Genomic DNA, 21,242 nt, shown 5'->3' on the forward strand with positions numbered 1-21,242 from the left:
GAAGGTCACGTTACCGGCATGTCTACCTATGTATGTTTTGTGTCTCATTCTAAACTCAAGGCTTGTTTTGAAAGCTTTGACTTGGGTTACGTGAAGGCCTACGCTGGTTTGTGTGCGCTGAGGTTCTGTGGTTCCTAAGATTGACAAACCTCCAGGAGATGGCTGAAAGTTAGTCCGAATGAGGTGAAACAGGCTGCGTTACTGACTGTGTCTGGTAAGAAGACACTGGTAGAAGGAAAGGAGGAGGAAAACAGGGAATGGAAGACAGGTGACGACGAATTAGGAGGGCAGAAAATAATTGCAGGCAGCTGGCCAGGAAAGCAATGGCATACAATAATTTCTGCACTGGCTCTATCCTCAGCACAGAAATACTTAAAATAATTTGAATATAGTGATCAACAGTAAGCTTACCGGTTTTCTCATTGTTTTGGCAGTTATTTGCTTGAATTTACCGGAAGTTAAAGAGTATGTGCACATATATAGATAGTTGGAAGATCTTAGTGTAGAAAGTAAGAGTGTATATGTGTGTTTCCAAGTGGCAAGAAAGACAGTTTGTCTGGTATTTGTTGGCTAATTCTGTTTATGGCAGATGCACTGTGGGGAAATCACATGTATTTTTGTGAGAGTATCTGATGATAACTGCAGTAAGAGATGTTAGGCTGCACAAACTAATCGGTATAGCGAAACTTATTCAAAGAAGCATTTCAAAATAGCTACTATGCTTGGGCTGGTTTAATTATTTCCATGCCTACAGTTATAACCTTGACTCTAGGTGGCAATACACATACACAGTAAACTACAGTGGTCTGGACAATGTTTTGGGTATGCTTTTATTCTGAACTGCTACTGAACATTCGAGCAGTGACATCATGAATGCTAATCATTTGCTTACCGTGATGTATAAATAAAGGCACATCAACGCACAAGTTCCTGACTATAAGGCAACACAAGGTCTTCAGCATAATTAGAGTAGAAACGCTTTGCCAAGAGTGTTTGGTTCATTTCTCATTTCTACCTTCCTTCTATCCCACCCCACCAATAACTGCTAATTTAAACACATGGGAATTTGTTGTCACTACTTCTTAGCACTGTTTCCATTAGTTACAACTGGAAAGCAAGATTTATCTGATTGCATGTTGGATGGAAACCTCACTCTGGAGCTGAAGGCTGCTTGAAACGCATTTGTTAGACATGGGGAAGAGAAAGGTAAGTGTGCTAATTCATAAGAAACTAAGTCATGGGGCAGTGTTTAAATGTTGGCATGTAGGTAACAATATGTTAGAAATGCATGAGGAAATACCAAAGGTTTTTTCCAGTAGTCATATTAAAAGGTTGTTTATTTAAAACCTGTATTTAAAACTTTTCATATTTTAGAGATTTTAAATTTGATGCAGAAAACAATGCATTTGAATTAGTGCCATTTCATTTGCAAGCATGCTCATTAGTAAGTATGTTTTAAATACTCTTGGTCAGAAATACAGCACCCTACCACTGAACCAGTCATGACTTTTTAGTCACTTCTAAGGACTTAAAAAGCATGGTTCTTTCTTCTCTTAAAGCCATATGGATCATGCTTTTGTCACTACTGAAGGATGAAATTGCTTCCTTGTTACTGGTATGTTACCATTCTCAGGGGAAAAGTTGTGAAAGGAGGAAAAGTAATTTTTTCTTTGTTACTCTATTTTCCTTTTTAAGAATAGTTGTGATAGCTGGTAATGTTCCAGATTTTGTTTTGTCTTATTTTATAGTAGTAAGTTTATGAGATAAAAGTTTATGGATTGGCTAAACAATGCATTTTTCATCTTTCTTATATGAATGTGAGGGATTTATGTTCAGATTGGAATCTGATGAAACAAGTGCCTTACAAAATATTAGACTGAGAAACAGAAGTAAATAAAAATAGTATTGTACTATTGAACATTGTACAATGAAGTGCGAGAGGAAAGTTTTCATGCAGATAGATATGAATGGAAATGAGCAACTTTACTCACTGTTCTTTTGCACAGATGAATTTTGTAATCTACTTCATTCATTTGTGTAGTGTGCAGTGTTCTAATTAAATAGGAACACAATAAATTATTCAACAAAATCTACTCTTAAGTATCAAACATGCTCTCTTTGAAGCGTGATGCAAAAAAAAAAAAAAAAAAAAAAAAAGATATTTCAGTGATTCAATTTGTAGAATATGAAATACATGTTTAAATTTTCTTTTACTTTCTGGCATTTTAAACCAACTAGTTTTGCTTTGAACTCCATAAAAACGTAAGAGATCCTTTGGCATTAAGCTACCAAAATCCTGTGTTTTGATTATCAGCAGTAAACTGCAATGTTTCTTGATCAGATGATCATGAAATATTGCACATGTGTTCCCCTAATAGTTACTGTTTTTCTGCTTTTACCTTTTAGGAATTAGGGAAAGCTTCTGTGTCTGAAAACAGAAAAGCACACTTTAGACAAGCATCTATATATCCCAGTGTATAATGTGCAACTACAGAGATGCAAAAGACAGAGGAAGAAATAAATTACAGCTTCTCACTGTTGAATAAAAGCCTTGAAATAATACTGAAGTGTAGTTCTGAACCATAGATATGAGAGGGAAAGGAATGGCTAACAAGCAAAATTGTTTACACCTTTGATGTTAGTAGTAATATCAATTCTGGAGTGTAAATATAAAAATGTCATAGTTTCTATGACACAGCAGGCTTCTGTGCATTATTTTTCCTATAGTCCATACATACAATGTACATATGGCCAAAGAAAACTTTAAAGAAAACTGTCAGCAGTGTCCCTTTGCATAAAACAAATAGGTACTGAGTGTGCCTACTTGTTTTTGTGCAAGCAAATAGCAGAAAAGGCTCTCCACCACTTCTCTGAGCTGTGAGACAGAGTCTCATACCCACATTTAAATGCTTTCTCTTCTCCCATTTTCTGTTGTGCAGCTTAGCTATGAATATCCTGGATTTATCAGCGCTACCTACTCTGCTCTCAAATCTTTTTCAGATTTCTGTTTTATCTTTGGTTGTTTAGTCTTGAATCATTTTGAGGCAAGAATTGCTAGTTTTTAAAGACCGGTCCTTTCAGTTCAACAATCAAAACAGTCTCACTCAAATTTCTTAGACCGCATTGCCTGGTGATTTTTATTGTCTATCATTAACTTGAAGTGCATTATCAGATTTTCCTTTTTAGTAAGGAAAATTAGAAACACTTTAAACCTTTAAAGTTTAAAAGGTGCAATTCAGGGCAGCTCACAGGAGTGAGCAGTAACTTAGCATTTATGAAAGCCAGTGTTATTTTTTTATCGTAAGTAATCAAGGAAACAACAGTATTTTTATTGTGTCTTAAGCAAATGAGGGCTTATCTGATCACATAATATGTTATTAAAAAAAAAAAAAAAGTCACACCATTTTGTTGATGCAGCCAAAGTCATTTCCTCTCCTAGGCTGATCTGCTTTTCCAAATAGATGGATATTTATATATGTTTACAATAAATATGAAAATGCATAAGGTATTTTCATATGAGGTAAGCACTTAAGAGGGTGGTTTCAGATGCAAATACTGATTTCTATGGCTTTTAAAGCTACTATTCAGAAGCAGAATATAACAATTAGCCAACACTTTGGTATAAAAATAATGTAAATGCAAATTGTTTTAGAAACGGAAGGCTGGCAAATAGAAGAAATCCAAAATAGAAGAAATCCAAAATAGACTTACTAATTCGCTGAATACAAGTTAGCTTAAATTTACTCTGCTGTCCTAGAAATGTAGGTACCTGAAAGTGAAACTGTTAAGAAACCAGCAACAGACAAGTTAGTCAGTATGAACACCAATGATATGCTGTATTTCTGTGATACAGTTTGGAAGTGATAATAATTATATATGAGCCCTGCCTACCTGATACAAACGTCTCAATATTTTTACATGGGGCTTTTGCTGACTGTTTTGCTTCATGCTGCTTTCAGTGGAGAGGGCTGTAAGCGATGACCTGCAGACTGGATCCAGCTCAAAGGATGGCTGCGTGTGGTTGCTAGCCTCTCACGCCATGGCCCTGCAATCTGGCTTTGGTGTGGGGACCTGTTGCCCAATAAATTTAATTGCTAGGACATTGCCTCTGAAAAGAAATAGAGTGCCTGTGAAACCCAACAGCCAAGTGTTTTGGATTTGCCTGTGGTGCAGTTGTCAATTGTACCATGAAGGCACAGTGTCACATGCACTATGGAAGTGTGATCAGCTCTTGAAAGACTTGCCTGGGACAATACTATTCTTTGCAAGTCAGCCTCACTGTTGCACTGGTGCGGCTTTAACTTCTGTACAGACTATTCCACTTTGACAGCATGCGTGTTGGGTATCTCTAGTTTTTCCTCTTGCCTCCAGCCATGGGTCAGTAAAGGACAGAGTTCTTTCTTTATGAAGTGATTATTGGGTGTTCCCTATCCATTCTGTGCTGTTTAACCCTTTTAAAATAAAGAGGTCATGAAGAGGTCATGTAGACAAGGTTCTTTTCTTTTCTTTTCTTTTCTTTTCTTTTCTTTTTTTTTAATTTTCCTAGTCTGAAGCAGGAAGTTTTTTTTGTTTTGTTTTGTTTTTCCCCTTTCCTCCAAAGTTTGAAGTATTTGCTTTGGTACATATTTGAGTGCCAACACCAACACAAACCTCCATCCTGTCAAACCTGTCAACTATTTTCCTTAAAGGCTATGTGAGGTAGATTTACTGTGAAAGGAGATTTTGAAAGTTGTTTTAAGATGAGGGTTTGAAAGAAAGAAAGTCTTACAGAAGTATCCTTACACCTGATATTTGGCACAGGCCAGGGAGCTGACAAGTCAGAATTCCCATATATTAGAAATCTGAAAGATGAAAAGTTTGAAAAATCTGTTAACTAAGCTGAGGGATACAAGGAATGATTAAGCAAATTGAAGAGAAGCAGTGTGCCCTGTGACTGCTCTACAAAACATTATTTTTAGAATCAGACATTGCGTTAAGGCTCAAGAAAGGCTCCTCAGAAACAGAAAAATTTTAAGGGGTTACTGTTTAGCTAAACAAAATCACCATATGAATCATCTAATGCTGAACTAAGAACATAAACTGACGTGGTTATGGTTGGGACATTGCATCTTCCTCATGCTTGAGCGAACACTGTTGAGGGATCAATGCAAAGGGATTATTTTCAAGAGGTGGAGACTACTACATATGAAAGCTGCAGAACATACTCCTACATGGAGACCTCTTAGGCCTTCTTCACTCATTTTCCTACCCCTGTTCAGAAAACTGAATAACAGAGACCATCTGAAATGTTATTTCTCATTTCCAAACAGTGTCATCATGCCTTAAGGAGCAGTACACTGATTTCTGTGAGGCTATCACTAGAAGCACAGAAACTATAACAAGAAACTAAACCACACCATCACATTTTGTTCTTCCTTGCGTCTGTACTGACTTCAAAGGTATTTGCAGAATTTGCTTTGGGAGAACTGATGGTTGGATAATTTATGAGTGTGACTATCAAACTGACAAAACCCACCACACTACATTCCTGCCTACTTACAGACTCCAATAAGAACTTTTTTTTTTTTTTTTTTTCTCATAAATTCTGCAGACAATCCTATTGACTGAATAACTCTTCATTCAAAATTCAAATACAGTGATGCCTGAACTATTGTGAAAGAGTCTGAGCTGTGTTTAGATATCAGTAAACACTTGTTGCAACAACTGAATGATCTGACTGAGGAAACACCATAACGTCCAACGCTACATAACATACTGGCTATTTATGTTTCAGTACTCAAGACTGTCATCTTTCTTCCCTCCTGTTGAAGAACATGTATTATGTGAACTAATAGCTAGCTGGTTGATACTTATATACCTGCTTGAGTTGTGTCATCCTTAAGCTGAATGAAAACCAGTTTATTCTTACTGAGGGAAACCATGTTCCCCTTCCTGGAAAAGCTTTTGTTGTCAGATCAGTTTCTCTAGATGGAGATCAGTAACAAGTGATGTTCCTTGGGGGTCCATACTGGGACCAGTACTGTTTAATATTCTTATTGATGACATAGACAGTGGGATTGCGTGCACCCTCAGCAGCTTTGCACGTGACACCAAGCTGAGTGGTGTCACCTACAACAGAGGGAAAGGATGTCATCCAAAGGGACCTGGACAAGCTTTATAGGTGGATGGATTCTTGGACTTTGAACAAAATGGAAGGTACTGCCTGAATTATTGCAGGCATGCTTTGACATGTGTGCATTTCAATTGCTTAGGACATGAAAAGTAGGAGGTGTCAGCTGTTGGTCATCCAGAACTGAGCTGGCTTCACTGCTGCTGAAGTAACTGCCTATACACTGGGAATACAGATGTTATGAAAAAAGAAGCATAAAGGATGGAAAAGCAAGATCTCTCTGATGTTAAGGTAAGTCTCTAGAAATAGAACTGATAGTCTATGGGAGGACTGCAGGAGAAAACACACCAGCAATTCTGCTTTCTAGAGATAACGATAAAGAGTCCATGGTAGTTCTGTAGACTTTGACCTCTTAAAAAGTCTGTTATAAAACACGCTATGAATGTTTTCATATCTGTGAAGTACTAGGGAATGAAGTGTGAGAATTGGTTTGCAAGGCTTTGTAGAATGGATCTTTAGGTCTTTATATTAGATTACAAATGCTGAATCTTGATTCTAGGGAAGACAGAATTTCTCGTGTCTGAATTTGCACAACTTAGAATGAAAGGCATACGTTTGGAATTAAGAAAATGCTTGAAGTCAGAGGAATATGTTCACCTTGCTGTGTTCCAGTCAAAGTCCGGGGCATCTGCATGTGCTGGTATACAAATATTTCAGTTTTCTTATAAGGTTCAGATTCATACAAAGACTGGGCATGGTGACAGTAACTGATACGTTTGCCTGATATGTCCTATAACAAGAATGGTTTTTATTTAATTTATGAACTTTGGTGAAAATAGAATATGGATGTGAATTGAAAATATTTTAATATATTAAAAGGTGAAGCTAAAAAAAAAAAAAAAGAAGAATGAACATGCTGTTTATCACCTGCTAAAATTTCTAGGAATATGTTCTGTTCTTTGAAGCTGTAATGCTTTTTTAAGGGCTACTCTGTAAGAAGTGCAACATAAGAAGTCTAAAGACAAAATAGAGGCAATGTCAGAAGCACAACATTATGTTTTGCAGGGGGCTGGAAAGAGTTTTATCCTCCCTGTCTTTGGAAAAACTGTTTATGTTAACTCACTGCTAAGTTTAACAGCTGAGGTCCAGAAGGCCCTGAGGCATGCTCCAGGCTGAGCAGGCTTTTCTGCTGTGATTTTGGGAGCTGTTCAGACCAGGCACTCTGTGACCTGCTGCTGCTCTGTGCTCTGGGTGGGTCTGTTCCTGGGCTCCTGACTGGAGGGGGAAGGAGATGGCCTGGTCTGAAGGCAGAGCGCTCTTGTACAGGGGGAGGGAGAGCTGGGCACCAAGGAGGAAGATGAGAATTGGCTGGACAGTGAAATTAGAAGTTGAGAGACTGGAAAATGGAAGAGAAAGTGGAGGGGAAATACAGACAACATCCAGAGGCAGGCTGGCAGCTCACAGTTGGAACTTGCAGTTAACAGAACAGCATATCTGAAAGCAACAAAATAAAAGAAATATTAAGCAAGAAGGGGATGGGAGGGCAGGGTAGGGAAGCCAAAGAACTTTGGATTGGCTATGGGGAGATGATAATTTAGGAACAAAAAGAAAATAGAGTTGAGAGAAAAGTCACACTTGAGAGACAAGTTGGAGGAGATACAGAATAGATAAAACTGAAACTCAGAATAAAGGAAGAAGCGTCTCTGCCCTGTGCTAGCCCACACTAGGTGCAACGTGATACAAGCACAAGACTCCTGCACATGGGTCGGGGCAATCCCCAATGTCACTGCAGACTGGATGATGAACGGATGGAGAGCCCTGCAGAGAAGCACTTGGAGCTTCTGGTGAATGACAAATCAGACCTGAGCCAGCAGTGTGCATTTGCAGCCCAGAAGGCCCATTGTATCCTGGGATCCATGAAAAGAAGCATGGCCAGCAGTGAGAGGGAGGGGATTCTCCCCTTCTACTCTGCTCTTGTGAGACCCCACCTGGAGCCTGTGTTCAGCTCTGGGGTCCCCAGCACAAGAAAGAAACGAATGTTTAAGAGCCCATCCAGAGGAGGTCTCCTGTGAAGTCAGGCTGAGGGAGTTGGGGTTGTTCAGCCTATGAAGCGGAGACCTTACTGAGGCCATTCAACACGTAAAGTAGGCTTATAAATAAGATTATTTTTTATTTTATTTTATTTTATTTTATTTTATTTTATTTTATTTTATTTTATTTTATTTTATTTTATTTTATTTTATTTTATTTTATTTTATTTTTATCAGGGTCGGTAGTGACAGCACAAGGGGTAATTGTTTTAATATAAAAGAGGGGAGATTTAGATTGAACATTTGGAAGGACTTTTTTGCTCTGAGGGTGGTGGGGCCCTGGCACAGGCTGCCCAGAGCAGCTGTGGCTGCCCCATCCCTGGAGGTGTCCAAGGTCAGGCTGGATGGGGCTTTGGGCAACCTGGTCTGGTGGGAGGTGTCCCTGCACATGGCAGGGGGGTTGGAAGTAGATGGTCTATAAGGTCGGTCCCTTCCAACCCGAACCATTCTGTGATCCGAACTGCTGCAGGTGCTTGTGTTGGCCCAATGCCCATGTTCTTGGGAGGTTTAAAGCCCTGCAGGGGACAGTGATAACTCCTGATGGGGTGCTGAGGTTGATGCTTCGGGTTTTCTTTGCCGTGTGTACGCCGCGCTTGGGACACTCGGTTCAGCGCCCGCCGGGTGGGGAGCGGCATTGCCCCGCGGTGCCGGTGCCGGTGCCCGTCAGGCGCGGGAGGGACGCCGGGGGTGAAGGCCGGCGCCCCGGGAGCCGCCGCGCCCCGCCGAGGCGCCGCCCGCCCGCTCGGCCGCCGCGGGACAAGGATCGGCGGCGCCGCACGGGCATGGCGACGTGGCGGGACCTGCTCTTCGCGCAGCTGGGCCCCGTCTGGCGGGGGGGCAGCTGGCGGCACGCGGCCCACGAGTGCTGCGCCGAGGACCTCCGCGCACGGGAGGCTCCGCGCCCCCCGCGCCGCCGCGGGTCGGCCGAGGGCAGCCGCGAACCCGCGGCCCCCGCGCAGCCTGAGGTGAGGCTGGGGAGGGTGGGCGGGCGGAGAGGCAGCGCTGCCCCCTGCCGAGCCGGCGGTGGGGCTGGCAGCCGGCGGGGCGCCGCGGTGCCTGCGCCGACCGAGAGCATCTTCCCTTCCCTTCCCTTCCCTTCCCTTCCCTTCCCTTCCCTTCCCTTCCCTTCCCTTCCCTTCCCTTCCCTTCCCTTCCCTTCCCTTCCCTTCCCTTCCCTTCCCTTCCCTTCCCTTCCCTTCCCTTCCCTTCCCTTCCCTTCCCTTCCCTTCCCTTCCCTTCCCTTCCCTTCCCTTCCCTTCCCTTCCCTTCCCTTCCCTTCCCTTCCCTTCCCTTCCCTTCCCTTCCCTTCCCTTCCCTTCCCTTCCCTTCCCTTCCCTTCCCTTCCCTTCCCTTCCCTTCCCTTCCCTTCCCTTCCCTTCCCTTCCCTTCCCTTCCCTTCCCTTCCCTTCCCTTCCCTTCCCCCAGGTATCTTGAGCATCCTTTTCTAATATACCTGATGATACAAGAAGTATGTCTACAGTAGACTTTTCTTTGCAAATATCCCAATTTACAAATATAATTTTCAAAATATGCAGTATCTGCCAGCACACCAAGAAACAGGTGAAGTTGGGTTTTAAGTTGTAAACTCCTGAAGGTAAATCACAAACTCCTTTTTTGATACCTAAAAAGAGTGGCCATTTTCAGAGATGGACTGCACATTGGACTCCACAGGTAGCCAAACCCAGGGGAATTCCAGTGTTACCTACAGGAATATGCTCATATTTGTATGAGACTAAAATGGGCTTAAGGAAGCATCCTTTTTTTTGTTTATGAAAGAATATGCGCTGAAGTTTTGAAGTCAGTTTACAGGCTTTTCCTCAGTAAGTTTATAGTATAACAACCTTATGTAACGTAATGACATGCTTATATAGTGTTATTAAAAAACATGATAAGCAGCAAATAAGTTGGAGTATGTTTGAACTTAAGTTTCCTTAATCATCTTTTGGCTTGATAAGGGACAAAGGATGAAACTTTCTCAGCTGTTGAAAGGTCAGAGGCACAGAATTTGCCCTGTAGTGAACGTGCTGGAATATGCTGTCTAGAAGTAACCTGTATCAGAAAGAAAACAAGAATCATGCAGAAACACGCTGAAGGAAGACATATCTCTCTGACTCCACCTTCACCTTCACTTTTTTTTTTTTTTTTTAATGTTGTAGGGACAAGGAGATGTTGAGGAAGTTAATTGTTATCTTCTTCTACCCTTTCCATTTGTGTACACTGAAGTGGAATCTAAAACGTCACAAAGTAGTTTTAGAAAAGCAGAAGGTAGATGAGTTTAAAATTTCTGTAGCTCATGGGGAAAAAAAGGTCTCCATAAGCGTCTGTCTGTTCGTGCATGCACATAATTGTGCAGTGTCCATAGGTGGGTCACAGCTAACATTTTCAAAAACATGTAAGTGATTTATGCACCTAATTTCCTGTTTTCAGAGGTATGTGGAGCATAGGTCCCAGTGGAGCCAGTCAAGCTTTGGGTGGCCACTTTGTGGAGAACCTGATGAACTGGGCAGCTGCAACACGTCACTCCTCTGTCATCCCAAGGAATTCTTGTTTGCACATGTGTAACCACTGTGGCAGGTGCCTGGAATAACAGAAAACAAATTTTCAAGGTCATGGGACCAAAATCATCCTTGATTTATGGTATTGTTTTTGAAGCTGGGTTTTGGTGCAGGGTAGCTTGTTAGGGGAAGGTTGCAGCTGTAGGAAGAGAAGGCTGATCCCTTCACCACTATTAACATCACTCTGAACATGGATGGTGTTGCAAAAAGGATGGTGAAGACTGCAAAGTACTGCTCTACTCCATCTGCAGCATCTATCAGTGTGGATCTAGCCTGGTTACATCTGCCTTAGTGGAATGAAAACTTCCCAGGAAGAAAATCTTAAGCAGAGGGAGAAAAGGTACTATGTGCAATACTGTTCCAGCATCTTTCTAATTCTAGAAATGAGGAACCAGGAGCACCTGACAGGCAGTGGAAAGAGTAAGCTAAATAATGAGAGATAATCTACTCTTTTATTTTATACATATTTTGGGGGGGATGCATGAAGAAACTGACACACGGTTATTTCTACACTTGAGTCCAGGGATAATCAGTTATGAAATAGAAGTACTGGGATAAGTATAAGGATAATCAGTTATGAAGTACTTCAACTCCATTGGTATTCTCAGCTCCACATGTTCCCAAATAAATTTGCAATAGGAGCCTCACTGTTTATGTTTATGGCTGCACAGTTTTGAAACTTGAATTGAGACCAACTTGAAGAGAAGGAGAAAGGTGTTTTTTTTTGGTTGTGTTTAGTCAGCTCTGTGACAACACAAAAAGAGGCAAATTCATGATAAATCTTCTTAATACACGTGTTACTTCTATTTTCTTACATTAGTATAAATAGTTAAATATAAATCACGAGTATTTTATGTCAGACAACTGTTTCCAAGAAACTTATTAATCCACCTCTTCTGGAGGTGAATTGTGTCAGATGAGTATATGATGTGAAGAAGAAAAGACTGAAACTATAGCAGGACCTAGATAAGCTAAGCTCTTTTAGCTAAGTTTAAATATGGATACTGGCACCTAAAATCTGTCTTGTTCTTGTTCTTGACAGAGCAGTTGTGTGCCTGACTTACGCTTAAGCTAATATCATGAAGGGCTAGTCTTACTGACAGGGTCTTTTGGAGTGTCACGTGAAAAACCAGGAATGGAGTGCTCAGAGCAGAACCCAACATTTTGTCCTAAATGAGTCCTCTCATCCTGCCTTTCATGGCTTGGTTAACCATAAATTCATTTTTCACTCAGCACCTTGTCTGTTGAAAAAGTAGGTCCCCCCCAAGTGACCCCCATAGGCTTTTGGTTGCTCTCCAGGGAGGTGGTAGGTTCTAGCTGGGTAATCCAATTTTTGGAGAATTGCCTTAATGAGTTTGAGACTTCAGGCAGTTCACAGCACAATGGAAAGCTGAAGGGGCGTTGATAAAGACTTCATTTTCTCTGCTGTTTTTCAGGAGGACCTGCTTTATCAACTGTTGTGTGAAGCTTCCGTGATTCTTGTAACACTTAAAGATATTTCTGTGTAACATGCAGACTAGATAAACCCTGTGATCTGCCCTGTATGCTGTGAATTACGAGCTCTTTTTTTGTATATTCTTATCTCTACCATTTTAACTCAGTTATTGAGAGCAGGTCATACCATATTGAGAGCTAGTCCTGAAAGAAAAGAGACCCCTTGAAAGGGTCATAGCTCTAAGTGAAGTATTTGGGCCTCACGAAAGGCAGGATTAAGCCTTTGTCCTCATCATTTCCGTATTGATGTCATTGTCTTTGCTCCTCTCCCATAGTGCTGATTCTGGTACATGGTTTTCTGGGTTGTCCAATTCCCTCTGTCCGTCATGCGGGCACAGAAGGAGGCAACCAAAAATAGTTTCTGGGATTACTTGCTGTTCTTGACTGGAGACAGAAGATAGGCACACAGATAGATGCAATTCATTAAAAAAAAAAAAAAAAGTGTTTTTTTTTTTTTTTAAATGCACTGCTGTCGTAACATCTTGACACCACTGTTTCCAAATCAAATGGCCTTGGGTTGCTACCAGAATGGGTGCTTCCTTTTTTTCCTAATTAGCAAGTCTCAGTGATGAGGGTGGAGTTTAGCACACTTCTGCATTGTTGCTGAATGCACACTCAGCTGGCACTCATCACCTTGCCCTTGATGGTCCCAGGTGCAATGGTCTGGAAATGTGTGAACGGCTGTGGCTGTGCTGTGTTGCCAGCTCCACAGCGCCAAAAACAACACATTTCCATTAAAAACATCGTTTCCTAGCTGCCGTGTAGTGCTAGAGTTTACTAGTGCAAAGGTGATGGGAGACTCAGTTGTTGCTGTAAAGGTTTCTCACCTGCTGTGACTTTAGCACCGCTTGGATGAGTGCAGGCTGCTCAGGTTGGGCTGTGGGTGTAAATCTCCTACCAGCCCAGCCAGAGCAGGACAGTCGCTGTTTTGATCCCAGCCCTGCTGCTATAAACAACTATATCTGTTTACACTTTACTGGCATGGCTTGACACCCAAAGAGGGGCAGAGGAACTTAGACCAGTAGGTCCCTGGTGCTTATGAGACATACCGCGTGCCGTCTGTGTGCCGGTGCTGTCCCCGCCGCCACCCCTCCTGCTGGCACAGCTCACGGAGCCGACCCCACACAGAGGGAGCCCCACAGCTTGGTGAGCAGGGTGGGAGGGAGCAGAGACCATCTGGGACACAGGGGAACCCAGCCTGGTGCGGTGGGGACAAGGAGCTTTGGTGACGGCTTGGGCCATTGCTGGGCTGTAAGTGGCAGCCGCAGCTGCTCCTTGCCCTCCAGGCCCAGGTAAGCAAAAGCCCTTTGGCTGCTCATGCAGCCTGCAGTGTGAGGAACAGCTGATAATGTGGGTGTCGCAGAGTGTATCTTGGCACAGGAGGCCGAAGGGTAGGTTTTGACAGACCTGGTGAAGGGCCTGAGGGTGTGCTCAAGTGGCCTTTGTTGCAAAGGGGCAGGAAGACATTCCTGTCCCCATAGCCTGTCATGTGCAGCTACTCCTAGGCCACCGCTAGCTTCCTCCATGGAGTTATTCATATTTACAATGGAGTGATTCATATTTAAAAGCAAGACACCACAAAGAAAACTTTTTATTTTTTATTATTTTTATGAGAGGTGCTAGAGTGGGCAGTGCTGAGGAGAGCAGCAAGCGATGTCTACCTTGGAGATGCAGATGTGGGACTTCAGCCTCCGCAGAGCTCATCAGAACTGCCTTCCCTATCACTTTGGAAAATGGGATTTCGGTCCTGTGAAAATCCTGCCTGTCTCACAGCACATGTGAGGTCTGCTGTGTGCAAATCCACCCCATAAAGATTTTATTAGGCTGTGAGACAAGCAGTGGAGCTAAAGGAACAAGGCTGTCAGGAGTGACAGCAAACGGCCAAGAGGCTCCAGGGGACACTTGTCTAGGTCATTCACATCCCGTAAACTTTCTAGTACTGCAGTTTAACACAGATTGCTATCAAACTGCCACTTCTCAGGGTTTCTCATGCTTCTCTCAGCTGAATGCTGCAAACTTTATTTGCTTTCCTTTCAAAGGTAACTTCAGGTAGTTTAGATATATCCTGTCTTCAGAGAGTCACTCCCCTAGCTAATGTTAGCTCTTCAGCTGTGAAAATACAAATAAATGAAAGCAAGCTCAGAAATTTATCAGCAGGTGTCAGATCTAATTTCCTTTTCTTCTTTGCCTTTTCTTGGTGAAGGAGAACCTGTACTAATGATCCAAAAGACAAGAGGAATGAGACAGGGGTAGTCTTCTGTTAAAAGGAAGGCATAAAATTATTTTCAATATGACTTTAAAGCACAGAGACTAAATTTCTGGATAAACATGAGTGTTTTTAGAACAAAGGAGCATTTTTACTTGAACATAGAACATGCTGTGATCTTTCCTGGAAAAACTAAAAATATTCACAAAACACAAGTTAAGTTTGATGGCTATCAAGAGGAAATCTTTGGCAAGAGATCAATGACTCATATTTACTCTAAAGCTGTGTTCAGTGTTTTAAGTATGTAGAATAGATTTTATAATTCAACAAATAACAGTAACGTGAGCCACAAGAGATATAATCTACTGCAAGCAAAGCTGTAGATGGTTTTAACTGCGAAGAGCTTTGTGCTGTATAATTTTGGATCTTTGAAGGAGGCATGCACAGGTAAGCACAGTGGGTGGCTGACCTGGGTGATCCCAGCAGGTGAGACCCAGTTTCAAATACAGCCAATTGCTTTTGCAAACATCAAGTGTTAACAAAGAAAAAGTACTGCCTTCTGGTGGTCCCAAAATGTCATACCAATACTACTGGCTTCAGAAATGTTGCCAGTGAGACAGGCAGAGCTGTTCATGTTGGGAACCTTGCAACTTTTGTCTCTGAAAGAGACCTGGTAAAGTAAGATCATTCTTACATTTAAATTTGCAAATACTCTGTTACTGGTTCCTTCTCCAGTCTGTCAAAGTTTTTTAACTTTCATAATTCACTCTGCAATTTCAGAACGTTTTCCATCCATTAAAATAATTAGAAGATATTTTTATATATCTTAGTACATGACTAGTTTGCTAAATAATCCATGTTTTAGGCTGCTCATTGAACTGGCTTTGTAAGAGGACAATGTACAGTATTCTGTGTTCTAATGTTAGCAGTGTGAGACAGGTGTCAGTGTTTGGCAAGGTAGCTGCCACCAGCTTCAAACACAGATATTTTTGTTGTCTGTATGGGTCAGAGTTATGAAGCATAGCTGGATCCAAACTTTCTCAAAAATTACCATGCTTCCAGAGAAGTGGGTTTTAGATTGGCCTATTTTAGGCAGAGGGCCAAATTAAGTTTCATGTCACAGAGGCTTTTGTCATTCCCATTTGGGGAACATGCCCACGAACCTGTTTATAAGTAATTTGCAGATATGTAATGCCAGTACAAGATTTTTAGCAACGCGTTTGGAGCCTGCTTCAAGGATAGCACTGAGGAAGATTAATTGTAATTTGAGAATTCCTGTGTTTAGCTTGTTTGCAAGTGTCTGGGCTGTTGGCAGAAACATTACGTGGAGTGCCTGCCTCTGTGGCCTTCCTGTAGTCTGGTGCCAGTGGGCTGTGGGGTGGGATGGGACAGGAGAGTCTACTTGGAGCCTCCAGCTGCAAACTGTGCATCCCCCAGAGCCTCTGCACCCAGCAGGGAACATTACATCTTCTGTGACAGCAGAAAGGCTTAACTGATTCATTAATAAACTTAAATAGTAAGAGGTAATTAATTAGGCACAGGCTAATTTCATTCTGTGAGCTCAGCTTTCCATCACCTTGATAGTTCCGTGTTCCTGGAATCAAGCTGGGACTTTGACAGCAACAAGGAGATCATTTTCTGTTCAGTATTTCCTGTGTTCTGTTGTCATGACCCCACCGCTATTTGCAATCAGAATGTCCTTCTGGTTGTCCTGTGTGGTCCACTCTGAGATTAGAAACAACGTGTTGGAAAGCCAATTACAATCAAAGGGGTTTTCTTTTGTTGGCTAAGTTTGGGATGAAAATTTGGAAACATTTTTATGAGCCTTCAGTGTAAGGCCCAGATCCAGAAAAGCACTTAGCCATGCATTCTTTGCTTTTATGTGCAGTTGATTAAATGTAAAAGTACATGCCATAGTATGCATTTCGGACTGAATTTACTTGTTTCTAAGAAGCTGACAGGCTCCATTTGTGCTAAGGAGAATCATGTAAAATTTCTCTTCACTATAACTGAAGATTTTTAACAAGTTCTGTTGTCCCTCTCTAAACTTGGGTCTTTGTGATTTACCCTGCTAGCACTGGTGACTCCTCTTTTTTTTGCGTGTGTGGATATTTACAGAGATTTGAGAATATGCTAACAGAAAATATAGTTGAATGAATTACTAGGAAATAATCACAGAGATTCTGCTGTGGCCTGAAATGATACTTTATTCTTAAAAAGTGAAAAAAAAAAATCTGTGTTATGGAATCTAGATTCTTCTTACACAAGTGGTTTGGGATTAACTGGTAGCTGTCCTCTATAACTGGGCAAGGTGAACTATTGAGCAGTGAAAGCATTTGAGTTATTTTATTTTTTTGCACAGGACTTCTGTGAATCTTTTTGAAGTGCAGTGATGAAAGTTTTCTTGCAAATTAAATTACTTATAATGCAGTATTCCACAGATTTACAGTCCTGAACACTCAGTCAACAGAGTGGGTAAGAAAAATGTGAAAAGTGAAAAATACCAGTTAGTAACAGATGGGCTAGTGCACTGCAGTGGTAGAGGTATGGAGAACCACAGCACTTCTGTGTTACATGCCGGTCTGCAGTGTAGCCTGAACACAGTGAAACCTTAGAATACCTGTGAGTTTGTTGGAAACCTCACACTGCAGTTGTGTTTTATTGCACATAACCCTGTCATTTTACAATACACTTCTGCCTTATGTGAATCCAAAGTGGCGTTCTTTGTTATGATCAGTTGCTATATTACTTCATACCATAAGCATGCATGCAATGAAAATTGAAGAAGAAAGTTCCTTCCCTGAAAAGCTTATGCAAGGCAGCATGTTGAAGTTGGAACTCTCTTTCACACTGGCAGCAATTTAGTAATCACCATGGGGTGCAGAAATATTGCTGAAGTCCTATATTTAATGTAGAAATTGTTGAGGCATACAATGATGATACCTGAAAGTCCACCTTAGCTTTTATAGCCCAGGAAAAGATCCCAGAGCAAAGGGTTAAAAAGATAAATTTGCTGACAGGCTGAGCTCTTGTGAAATAGGCTCGAGTGTTGGCTTACAAGAACTCTGGCTACATTTCAGGTACCTAGTGTACTTGCAAGTGACTTGCTCCATGTCTAGTTAATTTTTAAAAGAGTTTAAGATATTTTAGGATACCCTGCTGAACACTGAGGCTAGATTCTTGTAGTGGCTATGCTAAGGGGAAATTCTTCTTTCCCTCTCTCACTTTGTGTTTGAATAAGTGTTGGTCACATGCTGCCTTATGCTGATTTCTCACAACTTCCACCTGAGAATGGTATCTTCCTTCTTCGCAGGCACTGAAAATCAATTTTAGGTCTTTTGGGTTTTTCTAATTTTGACATGAGTAGTAAAAGTTCTTTACAGGTATTGTGTAGGTATACTGGAGTCCTGGGGCAAAACTATTAGTCCCAGGTTTATCTGTTGCAATTAAATAAGTGTTTGCTTTCAACTCTCCATTTTAAGGGTTACAAAACATTTCTAAATTGGAAACAGAATTATGTGGTGGGTAGCTATATCCCATTTTGCTGAAATTCTGCCCGATCTGCTAAACTTCGCAAAAATACTGGCTCTAACAGTTAGGATCTTTAGGGATACGCAAATCCTTGAGACATGAGGGACAAGAGGGAATGGCCTCAAGTTGTGCCAGGGGAGGTTCAGGTTGGAAATGAGGAGACATTTCCTTCTCAGAAAGAGCAGTCAGACATTGGAATGGGTTGCCCAGGGAGCTGGTGGAGTCACCATCCCTGGGGGTGTTAAGGAAAGGTTGGACATGGCGCTTATGGTTTTGTGGGTTATAGTGTAGGGGGATGCTTGGGCCAGATGATCTTGGAGGTCGTTTCCAACCTTAATGACTCTGTGATTCTAAGAGTTAGAAAAATTTTTGTGTTTAGTGGATTCTGTGCAGAGCAGAGGTATATGGTGTTTGGTGGTACTTTTCAGCTCTTGAAGTAGTGTTTTGGCTAAGATATGAATCAGAGATCATTGCTTTCTCTGTTGTCAGCATTAATTTGCTGCAGTTTAGGAAGTGACTTGATTGTTTTGTCTAGTCTCCAACAGAAATGGATTTTTGCCTAAATGAACTAGCCTATTATTTAAAATGTCTAGTCATTATTTAATTTATCATTATCTTCCCCTGTCTACATCTACAGTAAAGACAGTTGTAGCTGTTTGTGGAAGAATTTATTTCAATAATGGATGAAATTATTCTGACACAAAGACAAGTGTCTTTTAATTTCCTTTTGTAGGGAATTTGACACTGTCGGGAACAGCATGCTGTTTATGCAGAAAATGTGTATATCTGTGCCTTTCACCCAAAGGGGAAGTTAGTACAACTAATGGTACTAAAATATTTGTTGTTTAGTTTTTGCAGTGTAACCTGGTTTCCCTGAGTTTGGTACTCAACCAGAAAACAGTGCTTATTGTCTGGTCTTGAAGGGGCTGAATGTTTCTTGCTGATCTTGGTTGGAAAAGCTAAATCCAGAGCAGGACAAATGCACATTAGCCACTGCTTATTGGTTTTTAATTGGTGCAGTGCATCTAAAAGCTCTGATTCTGGCAAGCCCTTTAGGAGGTGTCCAGGTGGACGTGGGCAGAAGACAGCAGGAAGAGGAACTGCAGTATTCATCTGAGAGAAGAGAGCAGGGCTGCCTGCACCCCTGCTCAGTGATGCTGTCGGGCCAGGGACTGTTGGTGCCATGCGTGAACCTGCGTACATGAGGAGTTGCTGAGCCCACCACGCTGCAGCCCTGGCTCTGGTGGCACCTCGCAGGTGGTGCTGCTGGGCTTTGGAGGGCTGCTTGCCTTTTCAGTAGTCTGGGCTTTTAGGCTTTGTCTGCTCTCGCTCCCTGTCAAGAAGGGGTTGAAAGTGGTGCGGGTGTTTCTCTGAATTTTACACTCTTGATCTATTTCTTTACTACTGGAAACCTTAATTTCTTAAACGTTCCTTCTGTTTAACCAAATTTGACCTGACTGCATCCCTTTAATACCGCATTATGTAAGAATCTCAGACATTAAATATATTGGAGAAGTGATTAAAAGCAGTTTTCTAAAAACTACTCATGTGCCTTAAATTTCAGTGCCAAACTCTTCCTACCCATTGACTAAATCAGGCTAGAAATCTGCAAAGCCTCTTCTGAGGCAGGGAATACTAAGCAGCAATCCTAATCCTCTGACTGGCAAGAAATGAGAAGGCAGAACTCCCACATAAAGGCCTTGGGACTTTCTGGAAGGAAAATTGCAGTATAAGCTTGTCTTTTGGTTTTCAGTATATCAGAAAATATATTTGTCAGTCAGAAATAACATACAGGTGTATTTTTGTCTCCTTTAGGATTTGGTGGTAGAAAGGATACATGTTGATACTTGCTGATGTGCATATATATATCATTGTAGTGAAGAAAAAAAAAATTTGATTTGTTGTTTAATTAAATGATGACAATTTGGAAATGTTTGTCACAGTTTTACGAAAGAAGTATACCTTTTTTTTTTAAATTTATTTATGTAGACAGAGGTCTGTATATATTCACATATATATATATACAGAGGTCTTTCAGAAAGCTAGGAACCAAAATCTGACAAACAGCAGTTGAGAAGTCTCCTATTTCCTTTCTTACTTGCCCAATGCTGATGTCATGAATGACTGTGAAGAACATGAAGTTTTAAAACCCTTTTCCCAATTATAGTATTAGTTTAGAAACCTTATTAAAGCCTTAGATTAAGAAATGGATGTTATTGTTATGGTATAAATTATACATAGGATGGAAGATTTCACCTTCATTTTATATAAAAGTAACAATGAATGTTTTGTATATCATAGTGTTTCAGTTTTGAAACTTATGCTTCACAAGATGAAAGAGACTTTTACAGACAAATTTCTATTTTATTTTTTCCTATGATTGATTGCAATTTTAATTTGTTATACATGTACTTTTAAATAAAACCATCTGTTCAGGAAGTTCATTAAAGACAAAAATGATGAAGAGTTTGCAAACTGTTTTTTGCTATATTTACTTATTTATCATTACATATGAAAACGAATGTTAAAGTTACAGATGTTTAGGCAGGCTTCATCAGGATTATATGCAAATATGATATTCAGTCCAAGTATTGCTTTTTTTAAATACAAAAAGTACAGGAAGCAAGGAGGTGAGATAGCACAGCATAGTCAACACTTTTTCAAACTCTTTGTGTAAACAAAGAAAAATTAATGTTGAAATACCAGTATGGAATAATAATCTATTTCTTTGCGGAGTGGGGTGAAATTTACCACTATTCTATCAACTTTTGTTTGAAACGTTGTTTCCAGCCCTATTTACTGAGAAGCTCTTTCAGGCTGAGAATCCTGAAGTGGAGTTATCTGAGATGAGTGTTATGCTAGAAGGATTTCTGAGCTACTTGAGTGAGATACAGCTTTGGTGTATTAGGATTCAAAGGTCAAATTAAATTCACTGTGACCTTGTTCATTTGAAGTAAATGAGAATTTTGTCAATGATCTCTATAAGAGCAAGATTAGATCCATGGCAAGTGATCTAAAGCTCACTGGAATCAATAGCGTTTTTCCATTAGCTTTGCTAGACCTTAAGCCTGACCCACTGGGATTCAAGTAGCCTGATCAGCTGCGGGATGTGTTGGTCCCTGCCCTTACTGCCTCAGTTACCTATGAAAACAGGTGGTTTGATCAAATTGTAAAACATTGCACCAAGCATCCAGAATTTTAAGCATTGTTACTTTTGTCTTAATCCTCTAAGCAAGACACAATCTAAAAAAAATAAA

At 41.0% G+C, this 21,242-nt stretch overlaps 1 protein-coding gene across 7 annotated transcripts in view; it reads left to right on the forward strand.

Annotated features, from left to right (window-relative positions):
* Positions 1–816: 816 nt before the first annotated feature.
* Positions 817–21,242, forward strand: part of TRPM6 (transient receptor potential cation channel subfamily M member 6) — a 96,710-nt gene continuing 76,284 nt past the window's right edge. For 6 of the 7 annotated variants that reach the window (XR_014319398.1, XR_014319399.1, XM_082784009.1 and 3 more), the window contains exon 1: positions 8,572–9,164. Coding sequence is in view for 5 of the 7 variants with exons in the window: in XM_082784009.1 (XP_082640135.1) it covers positions 8,610–9,164 (555 nt within the window). In the remaining 2 variants the exon portion in view is untranslated. Of the gene's footprint in view, positions 1,207–6,251; positions 6,401–8,571; positions 9,165–21,242 lie in introns of those variants that run through there. The other variant, XM_082784012.1, reaches the window with a different exon arrangement.

The sequence above is a fragment of the Aythya marila genome (genome assembly GCF_965140915.1).
Source record: "Aythya marila genome assembly, chromosome: Z".
NCBI classification, from domain to species: Eukaryota; Metazoa; Chordata; class Aves; order Anseriformes; family Anatidae; genus Aythya; species Aythya marila.